The following is a 24,384-nucleotide window of genomic DNA, read 5'->3' as shown; positions in this document are numbered from 1 at the left end:
CCAGATTAAACAACACAAGGGCACAGAGGGTTTGCTGTGAGGGCACCGAAACTCTGGAACGATCTGCCTGATGAAAATTAGGTCAGCTGAGTCATTGATCTCTTTTCAATGCCTTGTTAAAATATACTTTAATGGGAGAGTTTTTCCTGATTTTACCTGAATTGTAATACTATTTTACTGAATCTTAAATCATTTAATTGACAATTAGATTTTGGATTTCTTATAAATGAATATTGCATTTAAAAAGTCTGATTCCTTTTTTATTGTGCTCATGATTTCATGACCTGTCTGTTTTGTTTTTGTTGCCCTTGTTAAGCACTTTAGAACTTCGATTTTGATAAATGCTCCAGAAATACAGTTATTATTATCAGTATTATCAATTATTATAACGGCACACTCCAGGATTTATATCTGTCGGAAGTGTATTGGCAGATAAATAAACATATGTACAAGGATAAAGTTGTCAAAAAAACCATAAACAAGGTTTCCAGCGAACACGGAAGTCCCACACTTGCTCTATCTTTGCCTGCTACTCTTCGGCTAGCCAATAGCGGACATGCTAGCAGGAGGAGGCGGCGCTACTTCCTGCAGCGCTGGACCTTCACCGCTGAGCGAGAGGAGGTTCGGTTATTGACTCGGCGACATGACAGCGGAGGCTTCCAGAGTGGTGACTATATAACAACCATATCTCTAACTCGTTTTGAAACTGGATTTGACTGTAGCATAACCTAATGTCAGCTAGTTGACCCAGAGCCAACTGCTTTTAGCTTAGCACCGCTAGCCGGTCATGTTAGCAGCACATAGTAAAAGGCGGCTGCTGAGGAGCTAAAGGTGTTTTTTTTTATGAAAAAACATCACACATGAGTTAAGTTGTTTTGACTTTTAACGCTACGTGTCATATTTCCCATCACAGTCAGCAGCTGTGGCTCAGAGCTGACCCTGACACGTGTCTGTAAATACAACTTAAAGCTCCAGTGTTTAAGTTTTAGGTCAAAGGGATTTATTGGCAGAAATTGAATATAACATTATTTTCGTGTGGTTTTCAGTCGTGTGTTTCATCTAAATTGTACGAATTGTTGTTTTCTTTGACTTTAAATGGGCCCTTTGTATTTAAATACTTTATATTTAAATCAGGAGCTGGTCCTCTCTACGGAGGCCGCCATGTTATTCCCAGTTGTCCGAACTGGACAAACTAAACACCTATTTGAGTTTTTATGGCAACTGAAGGCTACCACAGGTTCTCTTTCATGTTTGGGAAGGGACGGCGAGGTGAGGGGCAACCTGGAACTTTAACACTAGATGTCATTAAATTCTACACACTGAACCTTTAACTGTTCATCAGTCATACAGTGACCAGTGCACAGCCCCTCCCGTCCGTCTGTGCTCTGATGGTTGTGCTCGGGGTGTTTTAGGGACAGTCTGTGTTTGATGTGTCAGCGCTCAGGTCCCTGACATCTGCTATCTGTGCATCAATTTGTCAACTGGGGAGACATTTTGTCCCTCAGATGCTGACGGGCAACAACAACAACAACAACAAAGTGGTATCCCGGCTGGACATGTTGGCCTTGATCTTGACTCATCCTCTTCTCTCACACACAAACACCACACACACCGAATACAACACAAAACAGACACACACACACATACACCAAGTCGTGTCTCCACTTCAGAGAAGATTACATTTACTTATGTGGACTTACATTGATTTCCCGCAGACCTCAACCATAGTTACTTACTTCTTGCCCAACCAGATCATAAACCTAAACTCCAACCGAAACTTTAATGGAAACCAAACCTGAAAACGTATCTTCACCTAAAAATATATTGATTTACATATGGTGACTTGCTTTTTGTCCCCAAGTCTTCTTGATGTAACTATGTACACAGATGTAGGTCCCCACAGTATGTGTTATACCTGGACCACACACACTCATATTTGATAGTATTGGTTGGACCTAGGGGGACCTCGGGCTCCTCAGTCAGAACTATCAGTGACAGTCTGGCTCGTAGGTTTCAGGAAGCTGGCTCTTCAGGCAGTCATCAGTTATTCAATCAACAGCTATTGTAACTAACACAAAGTGCAGCTATTGTAAAGGGTTTTATTGCAGCTTGCTCATTATAGCACAGCTTGCATGCTTTCCTATTAATACAAATATGATTCAACTTTATCACCCCTGGCTGTTTGTTTGTCAGTTTACACAAAAGCTACGGGACGGATTACCACAAAACTTGGTGGAAGGACGTTGTACGATCAGGGAAGAATCAAATATGTGCAAAAGATAAATGGATCAGTAATACATTGATTTAGGATTGTAGATCCAAATACATTTTAGTGATTAAAATAATATTCAAAGTTGTAGGGAAGCTCTGGGGACACAAAGGCCTTTATTTTATTGATCATGATCAAAATCTTTCTAGCTCCACCAAGGACTTTTAATGCAACAGCTCCTGATGCCCACAGGCTTTTTAAAGTTGGTTCTCATGCAGTGCTTATGTTCTTTCCAGTTCAAGTTGTGTCGGCATCACACGGCTCTGCTCCGACGATACTCACATCCAGGCTCATCGCTCCAAGCAACCAGATTCTTCAGTTCCCACAGGTACCAATCCGCCAACTTCCATCCATGATTATGTTGCCGTCTTGATTAAATGTGATGGTTTTGTCCCTTTTAGGGAAGGTAAGCGCAGAGGGTTGCTATGGAAGACACTTGTTGGGGTCTCTGTGGGCGTACCTGTGGCGCTGGGAGTCCAGTATGCTCTGTCCGAGCCCAGAGAGAGGAGGAAGATGAGGATTGTGATTGAAGGACTTGGTCGCTTCTGCAGGTTTGTCGTTTTTCTTTACTATATATATAACACAGGACTATAAGTACGGCCTACTTAGCATCTATACAATGGGGCTCCAGACTGAGAGTTTTGACTGGGGGCCAGTTTTGTCCTAATGAGCTGATGTGAGAACTCTGCAGGAGATTCTCCAATGATACCGACAGGATTCACTGTAGAAAAATGTAAATTGTTATTGTTGTATGTGCACCGCTTGCTTCAAATGTTGCCAAACTGCCAGACAGCTTATATCCACTGAGGCAGTCTGTTCACGTCATGTAACAAGTCAAATCCAAACCTCCCCCTGTGCTTCTTTTGTGTGTGTGTTTCTCCAGATCTCTTTCTGTGGGACTGCTTATCTCTGTGGATTACTGGTGGACCTCCAATGTAGCTCTGCGTGGCCTGGACGAGGTAAGTTCCATGGAATGAGATACGGTCACGGTGCGTTTGGTTAGTTTGGCCGTGGTGTTAAAATGTCCGTATGCAACTGCCGATCAGTAAATGAGGACTCTCTTTACTGTTAGGCACCTTACGTGTATTGAAATTTTGATAATAATATTTGATATTTAAGTCACTTATGAAGCCAAATAAAAGACAATTATCAAAACATGGACAATATCTAGCAATTTTCAAATTGACACCAAAAGAATTTTGGTCACACATCATATTAGTTACCTACTACATCAATTGAGTGTATATTACATAACACAAAAGAAAGCAAAAAAATGGTTTCATCATGAATTGGTGAGTCAATGACTTGTTGTTGCTTTTAATTTTCTGCCACTGCTGGACAATGAAGTCTTCTGTCTGTCCTCCCCTGCTAGAGCAGCCCATCTTACTTGGCCGAGATGTCTGCCTGCCACCAGAGGGCGGCAGACAACATGGTAGAAGGCGCCGTCCGGAACGGAGGAATATACATCAAGCTCGGCCAAGGTCTGTGTTCCTTCAACCACCTCCTGCCCCCCGAGTACATCCGCACCCTGCAAATACTGGAAGACAAGGCCTTGAACAGGAGGTACAAAGAGGTGAGAGCAGCACCACAAACAAAGGCTCACAGTTCAAGTGGACAAGGACGACGTGCAGTTTCTCAGAATTGTGTCTGTTACAGGTCGACGCTCTCTTCCAAGAAGACTTCAACAAAGCCCCAGAGCAGCTGTTTAAAACGTTTGACCCTGAACCTATAGCTGCTGCCAGCTTGGCACAGGTTCATAAAGCAGAACTGTTTGATGGGACTCCGGTCGCTGTGAAGGTCAGACCTGCTTCCTCATCTTTTTTAAATCAGGCCACTTCACGATAACCGGATTTTTCATTCTCTATACAGACGTAGATAAAGAGGTTGTAGTCATGATTCATTCAAACTTTTTGGGGGGTCAGTGAAAGATGTGCTGCATTATCCTTCCAAATCTAATTAAATTAAAATTGTGCTCCTCCACAGGTGCAATACATTGACCTCAGGGACCGATTTGATGGTGACATCAGAGCGCTGGAGATCCTGCTGGATATTATTCAATTCATGCACCCCACGTTTGGGTTCCGCTGGGTTCTTAAGGTCAGGATGCATTTATTTATTTGTTTTTACACTGCATAATACTAGAAGAACCATGTTTGGCCTTTTATTGATATCTTCGATGTAATTCTAAATTCTCACAGGACTTGAAGGGCACACTGGCCCAAGAGCTGGACTTTGAGAACGAGGCCAGGAACTCCGAGAGGTGTGCGAAAGAGCTGACCCACTTCAAATTTGTCGTTGTGCCCAAAGTCTTCTGGGAGCAAACTAGTAAGGTGAGGTCTCAAGTTATGGTTCTGAAACAACTGGATGATTCTGTGATGCTTCTTTTCAACATTTGTCTTTCTGTCTCTGATTCGAAGAGGGTGCTGACGGCAGAGTTTTGCAACGGTTGCAAAGTTAACAACGTGGAAGATATTAAGAGACAAGGGTTGAGTTTGAAAGATGTGAGTTTATGGTCTCTGGACAAAAGGATGATATTAAAGAGACAAGTATCATCACAGAGTCACTGGCTGAAATATTTTATAATTGAATATCTTTCAGACCGCAGATAAACTGATTCGAACGTTTGCTGAGCAAATATTCTACACTGGTTTCATCCACGCTGACCCTCACCCTGGAAATGGTGGGTACATCACTTTAGCTTCCCACTGTCAAATTCTGCTTATGTTTTCTTTTTTTGGTAAATAACAGTTTCTGTGTAAGAACTTAAAAAAGATAATTGATTATTACTACTAAATATCACGAGTCTCCACCAGGGGGCACTCACAAGTAGACTTATCTGAAAACAGAATCAAACAACAGATTTTTTTACGATTTATGTGAATGTTGTTCTTGTATGTTAAAAAAATAAATATTGGCCAATAAATATTGACCAGGAAACCATATATATCGAGGATGTATCAGAAACTGCAGTAGAAGTTATGCCTATATCCAAAATATTGAAATAAACCATATATGTGATTTGATATATGTATTTTTTTAATAGAATTTTTTTTAATAAAAAATGTGTTTCTACCTTGCTTTAATCATCATACTGTTTTCTTGTCTGTATCGGCAGTTCTAGTGAGACGAGGGCCCGATAACAAGGCAGAGTTGGTGCTGTTGGACCACGGACTGTATGAATACCTCAGTCAACAGTAAGAGTTGGATAATTCAGTTAAAAAATATATATATACATATTTATATACATACATATACATGTTTGCTGGTCTAACTCTGACCTTTGACCCCAGTGATAGAGTGGCCCTTTGTAAACTGTGGAGATCCGTTGTCCTGCGAGATGAGGCGGCAATGGCGAAGTACTCAAATGCACTTGGGGTCAAAGGTGAGGAAACTTAGAGTCATGTATCCCATTAGATGTTGCATGTAAATTTATCTGAGTGCTAAAGTCCAGTATCAGGGAATTTGCTTAATGTCGAATATTTGTGTGGCAGTCTCCTTAGATTCAGTGATTTGTTCCCTCCATTCGTTTGCTCTGCAGAGTACCTCCTCTTCTGTGAGATGCTGCTGCAGCGACCCATCAACATGCGGGAGTTCGGACTGTCCAACATCCTGAGCCGCGAGGAGACGACCTACATGCGCGACATGGCCGTGCACCGCTTCGGGAGCATCATGCAGGTGCTGAAGTCGATGCCCAGGCCCATGCTGCTGGTGTTCAGGAACATCAACACAGTGAGAAGCATCAACATCACGCTGGGAGCGCCAGTGGACCGCTACTGTGTCATGGCAAAGAGGTATCACATGGAACTATTTAAGCAAGAAAGTGCCTACAAGTGTCCGGTCATTCTAATTGGTCGGGAGATTTCTAGGCATTTTTGCTATAATGTTAAGTGACTACAAGTGTCCCACGTTATACATCCCTAACCACAAGTGTGGGACATTTCTAGGCATTTTGCTATAATGTAAAGTGCCAACAAGAATCCGACGTATTGTATTTCCCTAACCGCAAGTGTGGGACATTTCTAGGTATTTTGCCTCAATGATAAGTGCCCAATAGTGTCCGGCTTATTCTGATTGGTCGGGACATTTCTAGGCATTTTGCTATAATGTTAAGTGTCTACAAGTGTCCCAAGTATTGCAATTCCCTAACACCAAGTATGGGACAATTCTAGGCATCATCCGTCAGTACATTTTGTATACATTCTGTTCACAGTTAAGGAACAGAATACAATATGTAATTACCATTCATATAATTATGTACATTTTTAGTGATAGCAAATAAATCTCATCTGACCCTTTTGCCTTAAGAATGTTGCCTCATACACGTAACGTTGTTTCAGTGCGGTCCGAGGCTGGGGGAAGATCCAGGCAGAGAAGGCAGGGATCCTGCCCCGGCTCTGGGTGTTCCGCTGGGTCAGGACAACGTGGGAGAGCCTCAGGTTTGAGCTGGCGTTGAGGTAAGAGCTCAGTTTCATTTACAATTGCAGTAGATATTTATATTTTTGTGACTGATCCTCAGGAATTAATGATACGACTCCTGTACAGGTCAGAGATGGCGATGATGAGTGTGACGCGCTCGCTCCTGAGCGTGCTGTCATACTTTGGTCTTCTATCTCTGGACGCCGACATGTATGAATACCTGAGGTAGTGCACGGCTACGCCACTTTGAGGCAACCAAGGACAAGGACCGTTTTCCAAGCACAACTTAATGCAATCCAACAAGGAGCCTTTTCTCACTGGCAGCTCTGAGTGTTCCTCACAACAAATAGCATTTGGACCTGATGTCTTCACAACAGGCAGGGACATATTGAACTTCAGCGTGACAGTGAAGTCTCAAACCTCTCTCCAGAGTTCCATATTTTGAAAACGCCTATTTTAATGATTTTTAAGTTAAAGAATTTAAGTTTTAATATTCAGCTTGTTTAGAGCGTAATCATAGTTACATTAAATTAAAATGTCAAACATCTTTTAAGTGCATTTCATGTTGTTTTTTAGCAGCTGCATCATTCTGGCTATGCAACAAATCAAACAGTATCCCTTAAGTTATGACAGTGTATACTTATTCCCATTGGAGTAAGATACTTTGATTTAAAAAAGGTTAAAGATATAATGTAAGCAACTTTTACTATACTGTGCAGGTTTTCTAAATAACAGCCTCGATTGTTTGGAGTTTGCTTTTCACACATTCACAACCCAGCGGGAGGTTTTCTGCAGACGCCTTCACAACAGCAACAACACCTTTAGCGTGATTCAGGCAAGAGGTGGAACAGCCGAGTGAAGCAGGCAGAGACAGGAAGTGACGTATTTATTCCGCTGCTGAGATCATGTGATTTTGTTTACAGCACCGAGACACTTTGTATGTGTCTTCTACATGTATGACTTCGCTTTTCTGTGTCTGTAGCTTGATTGAAGTGTCATAACCCCCCCCCCCCCCCCCCCCCCCCCTTCCAGAGACTGGTGCATGCCTGCAAGCAGCTTAAGTGAGTGTGACTCATCATCGATGGGTGTGGTCTGAACCCATGAGTGCTGATGTATCTCGAAGTAAACTCAGAGAACGTACCTCCGCCAAGGCAAACGCCCTGTTCGCAATGTTAGAGGCAGGGTTGGGGATCCTCTGGAGGTGGGATGAGGACATTTTTAACACAGGATGAACATAAAACTGAATAAATACAAATTCATTCCCATCAAAATAATTGATTTGCTGGTGTACGTTTCTGTCACTAACCAACCCGCCCCTTGCTCTCACTGCGTACTACTACTGTTTTAAGTCAGAGAGCCATGCACCGCTGGAGCAGAGACGATGACCAGAAGTTAGCACAGAAAAGTTGTCTTCTAGCAGTTGTCAATGCACATACGTGTTTTGGAGAGAAGCTTTGACGAGGGGGGCCGATGGGGCTTCAAAAGGTTATATAGAAATCTTTTCAGTTTTTTTAGTTCTTGTGTAATCCTGCTGACAGACGAACAAACCTCCTTGGCAGAGGAAATAATGTTATGCATACTGACTGCTCATTGGTCGCAACTTCAACATGTGACCTCACCAAATGATCTGTTTGAACCTTTAATAAATCTTCTACCTCCTGTTTGAGAAGTATTTGTGTCTTAATCGCTCAACGTGAAAACATTAAAAACAACCAGCCATGAATCATGATTTCACAGATTTTTTTTTATACAAAATATTCTAAGAAAACACAACTGCCCTCTGTTTTTGTTCAACGAGTAAGAAAAACAAACAAGGATTTCACAGAGATGATCATAACAAAACATGGTTTCCACTTGACATGAAACAGCGCTGGGTGAAGGGGACGTGGGAATGTGGCTCAGAAATGAGCTGTTACTCTGTCGATCTCCAGAAGGTCGTCCAGGATCTGGAGAGAAAAGAGGAAATGAGGAAACGAGCCTGAATGCATTCTCTGTTGTGTAAGCAGTGAGTGTGGTTCGTACTATGTCCTGAGTGGTTCCGATCTTTTTGGCCAGCTCACTGCGCTCCATGGTGCTGAGGTACAGGTACTTGTTGAGGAGTTCTCCGTCCAGGATGTTCCTCAAAGTGTTCTGCAGGTTCCGTCTGTCACTGTGCAGCATTCTACACAAAAAAATTCACGCGTCGATTAAAATATCAAACTAACGTGTGTGTTAATCTAAACATGTGACCAGTAGAACACTGATGAGCAGATGTGAACCTGAAGGCCTTTGGGTTTAGACCAGCGTGATGAGGCAGCATGGAGTTGAGAGCATTCTGTAACATCAGCAGTCGTCTGTACGTCTTCTCCTGCATGGGCAGCAGCAAACCAACTCCTCCGTCTAAGGTTGCTGTGGGATCACACATGATAAACACACGCCTATATGAAGAGGATTTCAGTCCTACAATTTCATGTGATGTACAAAAGTTGAATGAAACTTTAAAAAATATTATCGCTCTCACTCCCTCTTACAGCATCGGTGGTCCCTCAAAACATGCATGAGGTTCTACCGTCCTGGACAGACGGGTAGAATTTGACCTAACATTGGTACGTACGGTACTGTAGTGTGTGTGAGGTCCCAAAGTAATCAGAGGAATCAACCCTGTGTTCAAACCTGTAATGGAAGGTGTCCTAATTAAATGCCACATCTACAGGCTCCTTTCTTTGCGAGGCAGCCGTCCCATTCTGAGCTCCGTCCAAATGTCTGAACTCTAAATCACCCAATCTCTAAGAGTCAACCCACACACCCTATGGAAAGCTTATTTTGGCCACTTTGCATTCCAACCCAACCCTGCTAACCTCCCTGGACAGGGGCTACCCCTCCTCACCTATCCTACCCGGCAGACATTTCTTACCAAACCACGTGATGTGCTTGTTGTCCCAGTTCAGAGACTTCTTATTCCCGGCATCTAGCGCTCCTCTGCACGGCATCCGCCAGAAAGTGTTAATGTTAGCTCCAGCGTTGAAGTCCGCTCGCCTCAGCAAACGCATTCCTCCGAAGCTCTCCTTAGCTGCAAACACATTCAGCAAATTGCAGGATTGGGTCGGTATTTGTTACTGGGTTACATGAGGTTTAAATATGTAGCTCCATCATCTAGTTACCTTCTGGTAAATACATATATACATAGAGGTTCTGGTAGCGATCTGACACTGAAAGAATAAGAGAAGAAAAATGAATTAGAAAGGGAGGATTTGTTTTGTTGCTGAATTGAATTTTTCTTCCAAAGGGCATCACGAATTACCCAGGAATCCCAGCTGGTTGTTATCCACCATGAAGTCAATGCTGTAAACCTCCATGGGCTTTGCATCCTGGTGAACAAGAAGAAAACAGTTCAATTTAAATGAGGGCAGCTCCAGTCCCAGAACTGCTCTCTTCAAGATGAACTCCACTGCAGATTAACACCCAGAGGAGACACGCCGTCAATACCCACTTGTACATCTTAATCAATGAACACTCCACTGCTTGTACAACAGCCCACAGGTTAGTGGATCTGCCTCTGCTCCGGAATGCAACACTTAGACCTGCTTGTTTGTAAACTCAGCCAACGTCAACCCTGTGGCTCTGAATTCAATCAACAGGGGGTTTTATCAGTTTGTCTGCATCCACAGTGTTGGTCACTCACCCTGCTGACGAGCGACAGCGTCTTGCTCTCCTCCTGGTAGCGCAGCAGCGAGATGCTCTTCATCAGGTCGGCAGCCAGGATAAAGTTCTTGATGCTGAACATCTGGTGGATGTGGAGCTGAGTGTCGATGAAGGCCATGCCGGTCAGGTCGTTGTCCTTCAGGACCCAGAGGAAGATCTGCAGGGACACGGAGGACATTGACCTTGGAGTCATTTTTGATTCGGACCTGTCTTTTGATGCTCAAGTGATTAAAGTGATGAAGTCCTGCTTTGCTCAACTGACAGCTAAATTAAATTCGGCAGAAAATGTGCACCAAAAACAACATACGAAGATTACACAACTTATACAAAAAACCACTGGCAGGATTTTAACACACACTTAAAACAGGTGACCATGTTCCACGAATCCTTGCTGCACTTCACTGGTTACCAGCATGTTGTAGAACAGATTTTAAGATTTCAGCCTTGAACAGTCAGGCTTCTAACTATATCTGCGATCTGCTAACCCCTAATTAGTCTTTTATTGTATAGTGGAAACTATGATGATATTTTTGGACTTATAGCACTATGTAAGTTTAAAACTTTAAAATGATGCTATATAAATAAAGTTATTAAAACTTTTTTTGCAATATTGTTAGGACATCACAAGTTTTAGTATTGGTCTGTAGTTGGATAGAATATGACACAGCAGTGTTTTAATGGTTTCCAGATGAGTGAAGTGCAGATGCTGAGATGGTGAGACCTTCTGTCCGATGGCTGAGACCAGGTATCCGTTGCAGTGACACAGAGCCGTCACCGGCCCCTTCTGTTCCTTCTCATACAGCACTTTGAACTTGTTCTTGGTGAGGGGCTGGCCTGGCTCCGGCACAACTTCAATGATGTCCATGATAAAAATCTGAACACAGAAAACAAAAGCTTTAAAAGAGTAAAGAGATTTTATAGAAAACAGAGAATTGGAGTCATTACAGCTTAAAATGGCACTTCAATGTCGTATTTTCGCCAGATGTGCTCACCCGTCCCCTGCAGGTGACCTCCTCCCCCTGCATCAGGCAGGTCCCTGCTGCCACGTAGCCCTTCAGGCCAGACACTGTCTCCTGACTCCTCAGGGCCACCGTCTTCATACAGGTAACATGTTCCCACTCCTCCAGGTCGATCCTAATGTAAACACAGAGGAGGAGTCAGTCATACAGCGGTTTCCATCGAACCGTTAATGTGTTCCTGTGTTGGTTCTTCTGACATGTTGCCGTTACTTGATAGAATGCAGATACAGGGAAAGACACCATTGACGAAAAACAGCATGTGTTCAGGTACATTTCAGTTCTCAAAGTCCAATACACACACCATTCTTATATGCTCAAAGAAAACCATCTATATCTGTTTTAATTTTAAAATACTAGAATATCTGTAATTGGATCCAGAGAGTGACCATTATGAGCCCAGTAGTTTAGTTGGGAAAAATTCAGCTAGCAGGGTTAGAAACAGTTTGTCACAAACCACAACTACTTCCAAAAATCTATTCATATAAAAATAAAGAAACATAAAATATGAATCCATTTGACAGTAATCTTCTAACGACATAAAAAACTCCCAGTTTAAAGTGTGCAGGACAACCTGCTCCAGAGCAAATGAGAAAACAATGCTGCCTCTTTATCAATAGGTCCCTAATGTTAAGACCAGGCAACACTGTAGATTTTCTCTTGATCTTCAAAAGGGTAACGATGCAGAAAGAAAACAGCTTTTACCGTGTGTTGGGAATGGTCTCCCAGCTGACTGGAGAGATGAGCTGGATGGAGAACCTCTCCTGCTGAGGATTAATGTAACGTTCATCTGCAGGACGACAGTACAGAAGTGTCAGTAAGATATTGCAGATATAAGGGAAATAACAGTTTCAGAAATTCATGCAATGCTGATCTTCAGGGAATGTATTGTCACATCAGTAATCTACTATATGTAATGCGTAACGATGAGTGAGTGTGTAAGAGATGGTAAGACGGGATCACAGGTCTAATCATGGGGTTGAAAATGGTTGATGGTTGAACTAGTTAACGGAAACTAATTTAAAAGTTGGGATAGAAAAGCATTCATGTTTAAAACTAGCTAAAATCTCAATAAATATGTTTACAAACAACTGTAATTGTTTACTGAAAAGCTTTAAAGAAACCTACCCGGTTGAAATAGTTAACTTAAAGTAATTTACGGGTTCAAAATGGATAAATGGTCTAAATAGTTAGCTAATAGAGGTTTACATATTTTTCAAATAGCAAAATGGATAAACACCTCAGATTTTTCAAATAGCTTACAGATTAAATAGTTAACATTGATAGTTGGCTAACGGAAATTAATAAACTTGTCAAATAGCGAAATAGCTATACAATATGTATTAACTTCTCACACATTTATCTTAAGGAAACGGATAAATAATTGAAATAGTTAGGTAAAAGGTTACACAATTGTAAGCTAGAATAAAGGGATAAATTGTTAGCTAAAATGATTTACAAATTATTGACTTCTTTGCTAAAATAAACTCCAGACAATGACACTATAATTATCTAAAAGTACCTTAAAATGTTGAAACCGTTTGCTGATATCAAATCAAGTAGTAGCAGCATCAATCCATATTTTACATGATAAAAAAAGTTATAATTATAAACAATAAACATCAATCCAATCAGATCACTGCATCGGTGACATGGAGGGTGGTGTTGATGAAGTACTCAAATCCATCTGATAGAATTGTTGGGACATGTCAGGCCAATAGTGTTAACGTCTGACCTCGATCGATGGTTTCGAACTCCTTCTCCTCTCCAGTCATCCTGGGGATGCGAGTGGTGGGCTCTTTTATGCTGGTACACACAGCATACACCTAAGAGGGGAAAATCCACAGTCACATACAAAAACTTCAGATCAAAGACTAATCCTTTCAAAGTCACCCTGGCTGGGGGTTTTTCTCTCTCTCCCTCGCAGTAAGAAAAGTTTGAGGCCAGAGGGATTTCTCTTTCAACTTTTCAAAGAAGTCCGATCGATGCGCTTTTTTTTAGCATCAGGTTATGCGAGTTGAGGTGTGTGAATCCAGGGAGTGTGTTTCAGCTTGAATTTGTGTCACGTCGTTGCTTTGAAGCCACTGGTGCTGTGTGGGCTGAGTGAGCGGAGCCTTGCCTTAGATTCGACGTGGTAGGAGACGTAGTGGACGGTGCACCTCAGTGGGATTTTTCTGACTGGCCACGGGGCATCGTAGGACAGATATGTGGGCAGCACGCTGATCCTCAGTTCCCCCTGTGGGAAGACACACACACACAATGAAAACTGTTTGAGGAAGTAGAAACTAGATGAACAAATTTACGAAGGTTTAATGTCTATGAAGAGCACCAAGGACATCAGTGATGATTTACAAAGGTATGACAGATGTTGCATTTTGGATCTGAAATTTATCGAGACAATTAAGAGCTGAAAAAAATGCCAAAAGTGCAAAATGGAGGTCAAATACAATGCATATTCCAAAAATATACAGTTCTCCTTGTGACCCAAAAATATCTGAATCAATTGTAACTTTCATATCCAAAAATAAACGCCTGTACAGTATTGTTTGAAATGATGCTTCTGAAGCCTCATTAAGACACTAGACACGAGCTACATTTGACTGAAACACAATTATTTCAGGGAAGTTCATGCAGATGTGAAACAAATCATCAAACACACCTTTGGTTGTTTCTCTCCTGATACATACTTTCTTTTTTAACTCTGTATTCAAACCAATACACACAACACTCAACACTGTTGAGAAAAAAGCTATTGATTGATTTCACCTTCACAGCTATGGCATTCAAGGCTCATTGATAATGTATTATTAAGACCTGTCTGCCCTGTCAAACATATAAATATTTAATAAATGAAAACATTACCAATAAAACTTAGAGTTAGTGGTTCTCTGCAGCTTTCTTTTTGTACCATTGTGATATAATCTCTTTCAATGTTTTAATGGTTAAATAATACCTGCATTTATCGACTGAGGCAGGGAGTGGAAAGAAACATTTAGGATTTTGAGAGGCGAAACAAGCTGTGTTTCAGAATCTATTTTCTAACAGTTTAAAGCCTCTGAAGACAAAACTATTAAGTCCAGGATAATAAAAATGACATCACAACTACTGTAACCATTCTTAGTTCTCATCATTCATACCTGTGTGGAACCAAATCCATAGTCTTACTCATTTAAGAATTAATGTTAAATGTGTTTTTGGTTAGTGTCTTAGTCGACTTTAACTTTTTTTACCAGACATGATGAAGAAGACAAGGCTCTGACATCAACACATTAACATGACAAAGTGAGAAGGTGGGTCTGTTTACCTGCTTGTTGAAATACAGGAAGCCTTTGGGGCAGTTAATGTTGTGGAAGGGGGAGAAAGACTCGATGGCACCATCAATGGTCATGGGGTGCAGCCTTATTGCTCCCCGAGACGTGACCAGCATCCAATGTGGAGATGGACCACAGATGAACACCTGTGTCAACAAGGAGAAGAATTCACTTATCCAACATATGACGTGAACCCTGGAAGCTGATGATGGAAGTATTTTTTTTTAAATGCCCTCCTTACCCCCGAGTATCCGGCAATGTCCTCAAAGTATCTGAACCTTGCAATGCGACTTTTCACGGCTGCACTCTCCTCGGCGGCGCCGCTCTCGGCCTTCTTATCTTTCTTCAGCTTTGATTTCTTTTCTCTAAAGTTAATATTGTGGGGCACCTGTGCAGAGTAGAGTGACATTGTTAAGATTTGTTAAGTTGATTTCCTCCACCTGTATCACCCCATACTGTTTCTCTTACCTTTTTAAAGCGGACTTTCAGGTTGTTTTGTGGCTGCTGTTGATCGTATGGGAAAGCTTCATAGATCAGAAGCTCCTGTTCCACATGAACCTGGAAAATAAGAAACAGTTTTGTAATGCTCTAAAAATCTAATTAAGCTTTTTTCTTTTGATGAAGCACTTAAATCAACTGAAACCCAAACAAGCACATAGGGGAAAATGAAAGAAGAAACTCACCAGTAAATACGGTCTGCTGTGATTGTAGCCAAGGGAAACCAAAGACACCTCTTTTACTAACGGGATCTCTCCCTGTCGGGTTACTTCCTCCTTTTTGCCCTCCCCCTGTGTTGCTGCTTGGCCAGAGGAACTGTCAACCAGCACCCTCTGACCAACTGGGAAGTTCTTCACCAGGAAGACCAAGCTCCAGTCCGGCAGCTGGTAAATCTGAAAGAACAAAGAAAGGATCATGAAAAAAAAATTGTGTTTTTAGCAAAACATTTATCGTGTCACTAATTACACTTTATATACTCTTAAGATATTACATATATACACCATACCTCCATGACACCATTCTCTCTGATGATTATGCACCAGTGTGTGGGCTCTGCTTTCATCGATCCCCCCTCACTTCCAAAAGTTGCGTGTGCCATGTAGCTGCGGCCCATTTCATCCCTTGTGTTGTCTGCGTTGGCATTGGAGTCTCCATACAGCATTTCCTCCTCGTCATCCACCACGTTACTGCAACGACAACCAGTCCTCACATGAAATTAGAAGCGTCATCAAACCCCTTCCTCGCTCGATGGGAATTCTGCACTGGATCTCCTGCTGTGTTCTCAGATTGTCTACTCCGGACTTTTAGGGACTTTCTACTAAGAGGCCAGGCGGAGAAAGTCCACAGAATCCCCAGACGCTCTCACTCGGACATTTTTGTTCACACATACACCTACCCGGAGTTCAGTGCACGTCTGAAAACATCTTTAGAGACACGAGGAGGGAGAAAAGGTGGGGCCTCTGCAGGTTTTGCTGGCTTTAAAGATTTTTCCAGTTTAGAAAAATGACTTTGATTAACAACGAAAGCCAACGCTTTAAGTCAATGTTTTTTATTTCATGTCTCTAATCTGCTTCAGATGCAGAGGAGAAATGTTTGTTTTGTAAACAGTGGCCATTCTGTAAGCTGGTCAAAAAACCCTCCGATTTTAGATGATTTTTTTCAAACAATGCCCATGCTTTAGAGTTTGGTTTTTGCTTTTAGCTCTTAATTGGTTAAGGAGGTGATGCAAATTCTCACCTGAGGTCCTGGATGATGGTCTCTGTCTCAGACTGACTCCTGATGACGGTGTCCTCTTTGACGGAAGAGCAGTTCGCTTTGTTTTCCGTGGTGAACATGCCGCTTATGTCTCGGTAGGCACACAGTGTGATCACACGTGATTGCTGAGGAACGAGAAGCAGTTTTAGACAAGTTAAAGAAAGCATTTTAGAAGAGCAGTTTCCAAATGTGAGAGTTTACGACTGAGCTTCATTTGGATATTGATACTGCAGAAATCTAATTAGTGACAATATTGAAACCAGTTTTGCCGGCAGGGGGAGTGTTTGGTCAATAAAACCCTGTTGTAAAGACTGATGAGCACGATCTACTCACAGTGGGGATATGTGGTTTCTGCAGGGCCAGCCGATGTGTCTTTCCCATGTACGAGTCGATCTTCAGCACGAACATGGTGACTACTCCATCTGCCGTCATGATTACCACAAAAGGGTCTGCCACGGAGCAGTGCACTATGGGAGAGCCTAGGTCCACTGGGATAAAGTGGAGCTGTGTGACTGAAATCAGATTGGAAAATAAATATGAGAGTGAAACACATATGTCAAATCCAGTTATTTCTGACTTAGGACAATTGTTTTTCCTCATTTTACCTCCTTCCAGCAGTCTAATACCCATGGGTGACACTTGGATGATGTACTTGTTGTCACCTATGTTTCCAGCGAACACTGTGGGTCCCTGGGTGGCAAAACCACTGGTGTCCAGCTCCATGATCTCCTGACCAGTCTGAAGGATCTGCACAAAAATTCAGCCAAGATACATTAGACACTGTCCAGAGTATTAAAAAGACAAGTTTTAGTTTCCCTAAAATTCAGCATAAAACTTCTTTTCATATTTAAATGTATTAATTTAAATTTTCGTTCTAATTAAGATTATAATCGGTTGTGTAATGATGTAAGTTTTTACCATAGTCGAATCTTCTCTGCTTAGGATGAGGAAGCCGTGCTTTTTCTTATCATCTTCCATGGGTGGCTCTGTCTTCTCCTCCTCCTCTTTCTCCTTCTCCTCCTTCTCTTTTTCTCCCTCTTCACCATCTTCACTGTTCTCCGTCTCTCCTCCCTCTTCTGACTCATCAGCTGACTTTGCAGACTGGGAAAGGACAGGGAAACATTTTACAGCTAAAGAAAAGTGCCACTACATTGTGATCACTGATTAGTGAAAACCTCCAACTATTAATACTCAGTACTTTTTTGTCTTCCTTGACCTCACTTGAGATGACCGTCCACATGTCATGGCAACCTGGGAGCTCAAATGTAGTGACGACCTGGGGTCGGATGCTTCTCTGAAAACAGAATGCAAACACATTAAACGCATATGAAAGAAAGAGAAATAATGATAAAACAGAAATAACACTGTGTGCTGTGTTTCATTGAATTGTCTCAACTCGTATCTGTCTTTTTTACAGGCTACTTCGTCGATCTCTGAGGCAGCCCTAGTAGACCCAGACTTTCTATAGCAGCGTCACTGGACCAGAAACAACAATCACGCATACACTAATCTAAGCACACATGCATTAAAACAACAGCCCGGCTAAATGGGGAGGGTTTACCTGAAGTACAGACAGTGCACCATTCTTGCCGTTACCAGAGCAAACTACCACCTCCAGGTCGGGCTCAGGGTTGTTCTGGAACTGTGGGTGGGAGATGAATCAAAGTCAGTGATATCCAGCACAATTCTCTACATCAGCAGCACCACAGAGAACTTTTACTAATGTCTGTACCTCTTCTGACAAGAAAGCAGGTTCCCCCATGGAGGCATTCGCACAAGGTCCAATGTTGAGTATGCTGTCACAAACCTGTAACCACAGACAAACCCATCACATTCCACACAGATTTGCAATTAAAATACAAAGCAGTAAAGTTTGGATTTACTACCTCAAAGGAGTAGGTGGCCAGCTGAGTGCCTGACTGGGCCTCGCTTCCATACACCTCAATCTCATCCACCTCATCTGTCAAAACAAAGATATTATCAAATAATAGGAACACATGGAGAGATTGGAAGATAACACACATATTTCTGGCACATACAATCAAACTTGAACGTACCTGTCCAGTTGGTGGAAGATTCGACTCGCTTCTTTTTGCTCGGGGGCTCCTCCTGGAATTCATTAGCAATAATTTAGGACAAAGAATGTGTTGATGAAAGCTGTCAAACCAAATAGTAATCCTTCATCGGAACAAAGTGTTTATTGGAAAAACTGACACATGCCTTAACCAAACTAACTGCTGGGATAGAAAAGCATAAAGCAAATGAAAATAAAGTTAACCCCAAAATTTATACAAACGTCACATTTTCCATATCACTGAGTTACCTGTTTGTCTTTATCTATCTCTGTTTCTTGGTCCTGGTTTTCCCTGCCCTCCTCTGGTGGCGTCTCCTGAAGTTTCTCTGTGTATTTCAGGAGCAGAGAGTTTCCGAGGCGGGAACCGAGGAAAATGTAGCCTGGCTCCATGGTCACCATCTAGAGGAGTCAAGCCCACAGCATGAGGTATCAGTTCTACAGACTTTCTACATACATTATCTTAATCCTCTAGAAGCGGATTACCATAATATACAGTATATCCAATTTAGATTTTATATCCTCAAATGTAACACATATAACCTTTCTATTGGTTTTGGGTAAAGTCTGAAGACTTTTGATTCAACTTTCTTAGTTTATCTCACTGCTCTGCTAACTCTCTGATGTATAAGTGATAAATTCTATAATATTAAAGTACCGGTACCTTCAAACCAGCTGTCACTAAACTCCAATGGCTAATTTATTGTCATGTTAGATAGGTAAACAGGCTGAGCCATCTGTCCGTACTTTTGTTCATTTTCTGTCTTATAATAGCGTAAGAATATTGACAAACAGACGACCTGGAGCAGTACCACTGGACATCATTGGGGGCAGTGTAGCCAAAAGTTCAAACGAGACAATAAGAAGCAAGGAAGACAATTCAACAGTGGCGCAACTTTTGGTGGTATGACTGTGAGTTGATAAGTTCGAACACCAAAATTTACAATAAATATTTTCACAACCTCCTTCACCGTTAGCATGCTTGTTGTTTTCAACCCTAGACTCTGCGTCACCCTCTAGTGGATGTTTTGCTTAACAACCACACCAATTTCAAGGATTCATGGAAGTATGTGGAAGGTGACGGTTCCATCGTCTCCTAAAGACGTAACTTTTTGTACATAAACGCAGCATAAATGAGCTTCAATACCTCCTGACTTTTGTGTTTGTATGACTGTGTCTGCATCATCTGACCGTGTTTGCTCACAGCTAAAAGCAGAACTTACACAAGTTGTCAGGACGCTGGCAGCGGCTTTGTCAAAGTGGAACGCCCGCACACTCCTCATGCCATCAGTAATAAGGGTCAACACATAACTGCAAGACAACAGGAGAATAGTCAGAGAAGAATCACAAACTATCAACGTTGTTCATGTTTTACTTGTCATGACAAAGACTCACATTTCTCCTCCTTTCAAAGAGATGACCATCTTATCATAGGCAATAAAATCAGACTGGGAACAGTCCAGTGTGATCCTCACTTCATCCTGTAAACCTGCAAAACCAAAATGCATGGATGTCAACAAATATCAAACAGTGTATGTATGTTGCTGGGGTGAATATAGCACATGTGAGTGTTTTCAGGTCCTAATGCTTACGCAGTGGGAAGGCTGTGGTCCCCGCTGTTTGAGTATTGAGAGAAACTCCATATGGTGGAACACTCTGGTTCAAATACAGCAATGAATTCACAGCAAACACCACCACACCACCTACAAAGATTTCATATGTGATCAGAATCCTCAGCAGCTGCAACAACACACACATTAACAACACAACATTCACACTGTCTAACAGAATTTATCTTTATGGCAAAGTGGGAACTTTTAATTCCCTCGACTCACCGATGGGTTTGGGAACAGCCATAACTTGGTTACAGTCAAAGGGCAGATTGCTTAGAGACCAAATGACAGGATGGACCTTTTGCATGATGTTGAGGGAGATGGCGACGATGCTGCAAGTGTCCTGACGCACAGCAACACGTCTGGCAAAGTGACACAGACAGAAGTTAAACACTGAACCAAAACAGAATTTCACTCTTGTTAGCGGCTCAGAATGTAAAATAGAAACAAAACGTCTGCATCCTATCTAGTGGTGTGTTAGACTGACCCAGGCCATGTCTGGTTGGGCTCAAACAGGGTGAGCAGCGTAGGCTCATAGTAGCCATGCAGAAACTTCATGTCAATGATGTTTAGCAGCTTCTCGTCTAGCTCACGGACATCAATGATGTAGCTTGGTAGGAAGCTGGATTTAGGTCTGGAGGTGAGATACAGAGACAGTGTTGTATTAAGTATGGCCAGACAACTTTATCACAGGATTAAAAGTGGAAAAGGTTAGTTTTAAAGGCCCAGCTGCCGCTCAGATTCTTAAAAACACCAATAACCAGAACGTATAGGAGAGGGATGCAGGCGTACCCTTCTCCAACTCCACCCTCCTGCTCATCAGTTAGAGTGTCCTTTCTGAACGGCAACACCACAAGTTGGGTGCCATACACAAGCATGACAGCACAGCGATTCTCTGGATCTACGCGAACCATGGGAATGTGTACATTTTGTACAAAACCATCCTGAAAATTGAACAAAAGACCCAATTAGTAATAAATAATTCACTTTCTGCACATAAACATTTAGCTTAACTCAGAGAGATACATCAAATGCCATCTATGTTCTTGTTGCTACATACTCTGAGTTCTGGTTCCTCAAAGTAATGAAGAGACAGCGTCTTGAGGTCATGTGTCCCAGGGTCATACTCCACGACAGACAACTGGTGAAACAAGAAACAAATCCAGAAGTCAGATAAGAACTATTTTAGCAATTTTAACATTCAGTCAGTGGACAGCTCAGCAACCATACCTTGGCATCTTTGAAACTGAGGAGGAGTGCATCTCTGTTGGAGCCCGAGAGCTGCACACTGGCCATGGACATAACATTTCCAAAGAGAGAAAATGACGCCACCTGCTCCAGCTTCTCCTTACGAGATTTAGAATCTGTAAGAGGACAGATTTAAGTTGGATTGCAAAAACACTCATGCAAGTTTATGTAACATATTAGTAGATCATTATGCTCGCTTTAAGCTTGATGCCCAGACTTACCTGCAGATTTGTCAGCCTTTGATGTACTCTGAAATGATGAAATTGAACATTTAACACACGAAACACTCAGTGTATATTTCAAAACTAAACAAAGAAACAAACCAAGAGGAGGCACTGTTACCTCTACATCGTGGATGATCCGGTATACATAGAGCTGAGATGTTCCTGCAACGACCAAGTTCTTCTCCTTACTGGATATAAAGTTGCAGTAGACAGAAAACTCCACTGCAGTGGGGGTGTGGGCTTGCCTGTACACGGCATACATCCTGGACGATCGCTCTCAGCCTCTAATATGGGAAGAAATTCAAGTCAAGACTTTGCCACTGCCACTGTTATGATTTACAAAATATTTATTCTTTTCTCCATGTCTATCATTATTTTAATATGGTAGTTTATTTTAACTTATCATCAAAGCATTTGTTTCTTAATTTCTATAGATTTTCTTTTTATCTTTTTAACCATCGTTGTGTTGCTTTTGTTAGTCATGATTGTACTGATATTTTTGTTTGTTTACTTTGTGCTACTATACTTGTATGTTCCTTAATCATTGTCCATTGCACAATTAGAGCACTTTGCCTTAACTCTTGTGGTTTTTCAATGCTTTTCATAAACTATTTTCACATCACTTGAATCAGAGTGGTTGGTGGTAACTGGCAAGTAATGTGAAACTTTGCTGGAATGAAATTAAGTTTATTGTTGAATGAATGACCTACAAGTTCATGACTCAAACATTCATGAAACGTTTAGATCCTGTTATATGGTCGTGCTTTAAAGACCATATAACGCCGTGCCAGTAAACGTCTTAATGTCTACTGCTCGCAGACTGCTGTACAAAATTATCCTTCATAACAACTATATTACAGCCGAGGATCGAAGTGGGAGGCGGGTCTCCAACAGGAGGGACTCAGTTAATGGGGAAAGTTTAACATTAGTTAATGCGGTTCATAGGGACAGCATATTATTAATAGAGTCGGAAACTAATAAAAGCCTGTGGACTTATAAATTGGTTTTTGGTGCCGTAAACTAAAAATGTAAACAAGTGAAACAATGCAGGTAAAGTAGTAAAACAAATCAAGTAAACAAAACATATTAAGGTGGGATGAAAGGGCGCATTTTCCAACCATTGACAGAGGGGAGGCCCCCGTCTCACACTTTGAAAGCCCTGTATCAAACTATTCTTACCTGTGACGTTTTGAGAATAAATGGCACTGTTGTAAAGATGCCCCCGTGATACATAAACGCTAGCTAGCTTATACTGTTCTAAATGTAGCGTTGACGTTATTCTGCTAAATGAGATTATCAGACCACATTCTGATGGATAATTTTATATAATGTGACATGCAACCAGCAACACAGAAATGTTGTCCCGACCAATGTGTGCCCACAGCACAGCTAACAGCTAGCATCGGGTAACGAATGTATGGATATACCGGGTAATGTTAGCGATGTTAGCAAGGTGCTACTGTAGCTAGCAAAACGTCTGCACCCTAGCTTTTATACTTTATTTGCAAATCATGACTTAAACTTGTTAACGTACCTATATCAAACACGTTATCAGAGTCTGAAGCTTTATTGTTCCTTCCTCTTTTCACATTTAGGATATCATACTTTGAAATAGCCTGCTAAGCTAGCAGTTAGCTGTCGTGCAGTGTTGTGGCTACGCGAGGGTGCTTCTTCTTCTTCTTCTAGGGCTTTCAATTTCCGGTAGGTTAGCTACTCCGATACGCGTTGCTGCCACCATAGTTAGAAATTATATATATTTTTTGAGAAAAACATGGAAATAATCAGTTATTCATTGTCTTGGATATCAGGATAGATAGAAACAGCTTTATAAAAAGTGTCATGTTTGAAGTTATCAGTTATATTTCATTGATTAAAGATAGCAACCCAGATAAATCATTTATTAAAAACAAAGACTCCATGTGGCTGCAGATCCACCATGGATCCTGATGCAAAGCGACGGGTAGTTGAATTTCAGAATATTTGCTTTCTATTTGAGTTTTTTTTTTCAATTATGAAATTCAAAGTCTTTGCCCTGCAACCCATAGAAAAAATCTGATCAACTCTATTAATTAATAGAAATGCGGTGTAATGAAATTCGATAAGGTGAACATTGATTGGACTGGGACTTGATTGTCGGGGCACACGTGACAGATGAAGCTTCTCTTTCCTCCTTCTTCATCACATTAGTGTCTCATCAATACAGACTTGACTTCTTCCCTACAAATATTTGATTAAAAACAATGTTGTGCTTAAATTACATTCTGTTTAAAAAAAAAAACAGAATGTTACAGCCAAGAGGTTAAAGTAAAGCTGAATTATACTTATTGAGTACAAGGGTGCCACTTCCTTTGGATAATTTTAAATAACCTGTATTTGGAATATTTTTTTACACTTCCACTTAGTTATGTGAAAGAACGCCACAACATATTTAAAAATATCTTCACCATGTCAACATAGGATACCTATTTATCATGATCATTTAAATTGGTGAATCTGGAAAACTTATCCGGCACTCTGTATATTGGACTACACTATATTATTAGTTACTTCTTTCCTTACTGTGATTAAAAGCATTTCACAACAGACTTCTGAGAAAACATTAATACAGTAGCACGGACATGTTCTGAAAAATTTACTTAAGGTATAATAGATATTATGAACCCTGATTTTAATTATATAGCACACCAGTGTTGATTCCACAGCACACTTCCACGAAACTCCTCATTGTTTCTTATTGTAAGAAGCAAAGGTGGAGAGGAACAGGAATGTGACAATGAAGCATC

At 41.4% G+C, this 24,384-nt stretch overlaps 2 protein-coding genes across 2 annotated transcripts; one reads left to right on the top strand and one right to left on the bottom strand.

Annotated features, from left to right (window-relative positions):
- The first annotated feature begins 549 nt into the window (after nt 1-549).
- adck5 (aarF domain containing kinase 5) lies at nt 550-7,699 on the top strand. Its single transcript, XM_053447401.1, has 15 exons — nt 550-667; nt 2,506-2,597; nt 2,671-2,820; nt 3,153-3,228; nt 3,642-3,842; nt 3,926-4,066; nt 4,253-4,366; nt 4,468-4,599; nt 4,687-4,770; nt 4,868-4,949; nt 5,385-5,463; nt 5,560-5,651; nt 5,808-6,060; nt 6,607-6,723; nt 6,812-7,699. The coding sequence occupies exons 1-15, from the start codon at nt 644-646 to the stop codon at nt 6,912-6,914; spliced, it is 1,740 nt and encodes a 579-aa protein (XP_053303376.1). The 5' UTR covers nt 550-643; the 3' UTR covers nt 6,915-7,699.
- Nucleotides 7,700-8,408: 709 nt separating this feature from the next.
- Nucleotides 8,409-23,279, bottom strand: cpsf1 (cleavage and polyadenylation specific factor 1). The gene is made up of 38 exons (XM_053447398.1): nt 23,136-23,279; nt 21,720-21,885; nt 21,599-21,626; nt 21,360-21,493; nt 21,190-21,270; nt 20,922-21,073; nt 20,617-20,763; nt 20,352-20,491; nt 20,109-20,219; nt 19,912-20,005; nt 19,740-19,827; nt 18,769-18,918; nt 18,503-18,554; nt 18,332-18,405; nt 18,178-18,252; nt 18,007-18,087; nt 17,644-17,739; nt 17,364-17,546; nt 17,051-17,192; nt 16,779-16,957; nt 16,428-16,570; nt 15,697-15,877; nt 15,377-15,583; nt 15,162-15,251; nt 14,935-15,081; nt 14,687-14,839; nt 13,502-13,618; nt 13,118-13,208; nt 12,088-12,172; nt 11,359-11,500; nt 11,088-11,240; nt 10,347-10,523; nt 9,966-10,032; nt 9,826-9,873; nt 9,579-9,734; nt 8,944-9,073; nt 8,708-8,846; nt 8,409-8,631 (listed from the first exon to the last, which is right to left on the bottom strand). Exons 2-38 carry the CDS (start codon nt 21,861-21,863, stop codon nt 8,584-8,586), a joined length of 4,425 nt encoding a protein of 1,474 aa, XP_053303373.1. The 5' UTR covers nt 21,864-21,885; nt 23,136-23,279; the 3' UTR covers nt 8,409-8,583.
- Nucleotides 23,280-24,384: the final 1,105 nt, after the last annotated feature.

Source organism: Pleuronectes platessa, chromosome 18 (assembly GCF_947347685.1).
Source record: "Pleuronectes platessa chromosome 18, fPlePla1.1, whole genome shotgun sequence".
NCBI lineage: Eukaryota > Metazoa > Chordata > Actinopteri > Pleuronectiformes > Pleuronectidae > Pleuronectes > Pleuronectes platessa.
Note: the sequence above shows the minus strand (reverse complement) of the source record. Positions and strands in the feature narration are given on the sequence as shown.

What these genes read in the sequence shown, in the direction of transcription:
- adck5 (XM_053447401.1), top strand. Translation starts at nt 644, where the DNA reads ATGACAGCGGAGGCTTCCAGAGTG. An exon ending in AAATGCACTTGGGGTCAAAG is followed by an intron (nt 5,652 to 5,807) that starts GTGAGGAAACTT and finishes TTTGCTCTGCAG; the next exon opens with AGTACCTCCTCTTCTGTGAG. An exon ending in TACTGTGTCATGGCAAAGAG is followed by an intron (nt 6,061 to 6,606) that starts GTATCACATGGA and finishes ACGTTGTTTCAG; the next exon opens with TGCGGTCCGAGGCTGGGGGA.
- cpsf1 (XM_053447398.1), bottom strand. Translation starts at nt 21,863, where the DNA reads ATGTATGCCGTGTACAGGCAAGCCCACACCCCCACTGCAGTGGAGTTT. An exon ending in CGCTGTCGCTCGTCAGCAGG is followed by an intron (nt 10,033 to 10,346) that starts GTGAGTGACCAA and finishes CTTGTTCACCAG; the next exon opens with GATGCAAAGCCCATGGAGGT. An exon ending in TCGGAACCACTCAGGACATA is followed by an intron (nt 8,632 to 8,707) that starts GTACGAACCACA and finishes TTTTCTCTCCAG; the next exon opens with ATCCTGGACGACCTTCTGGA.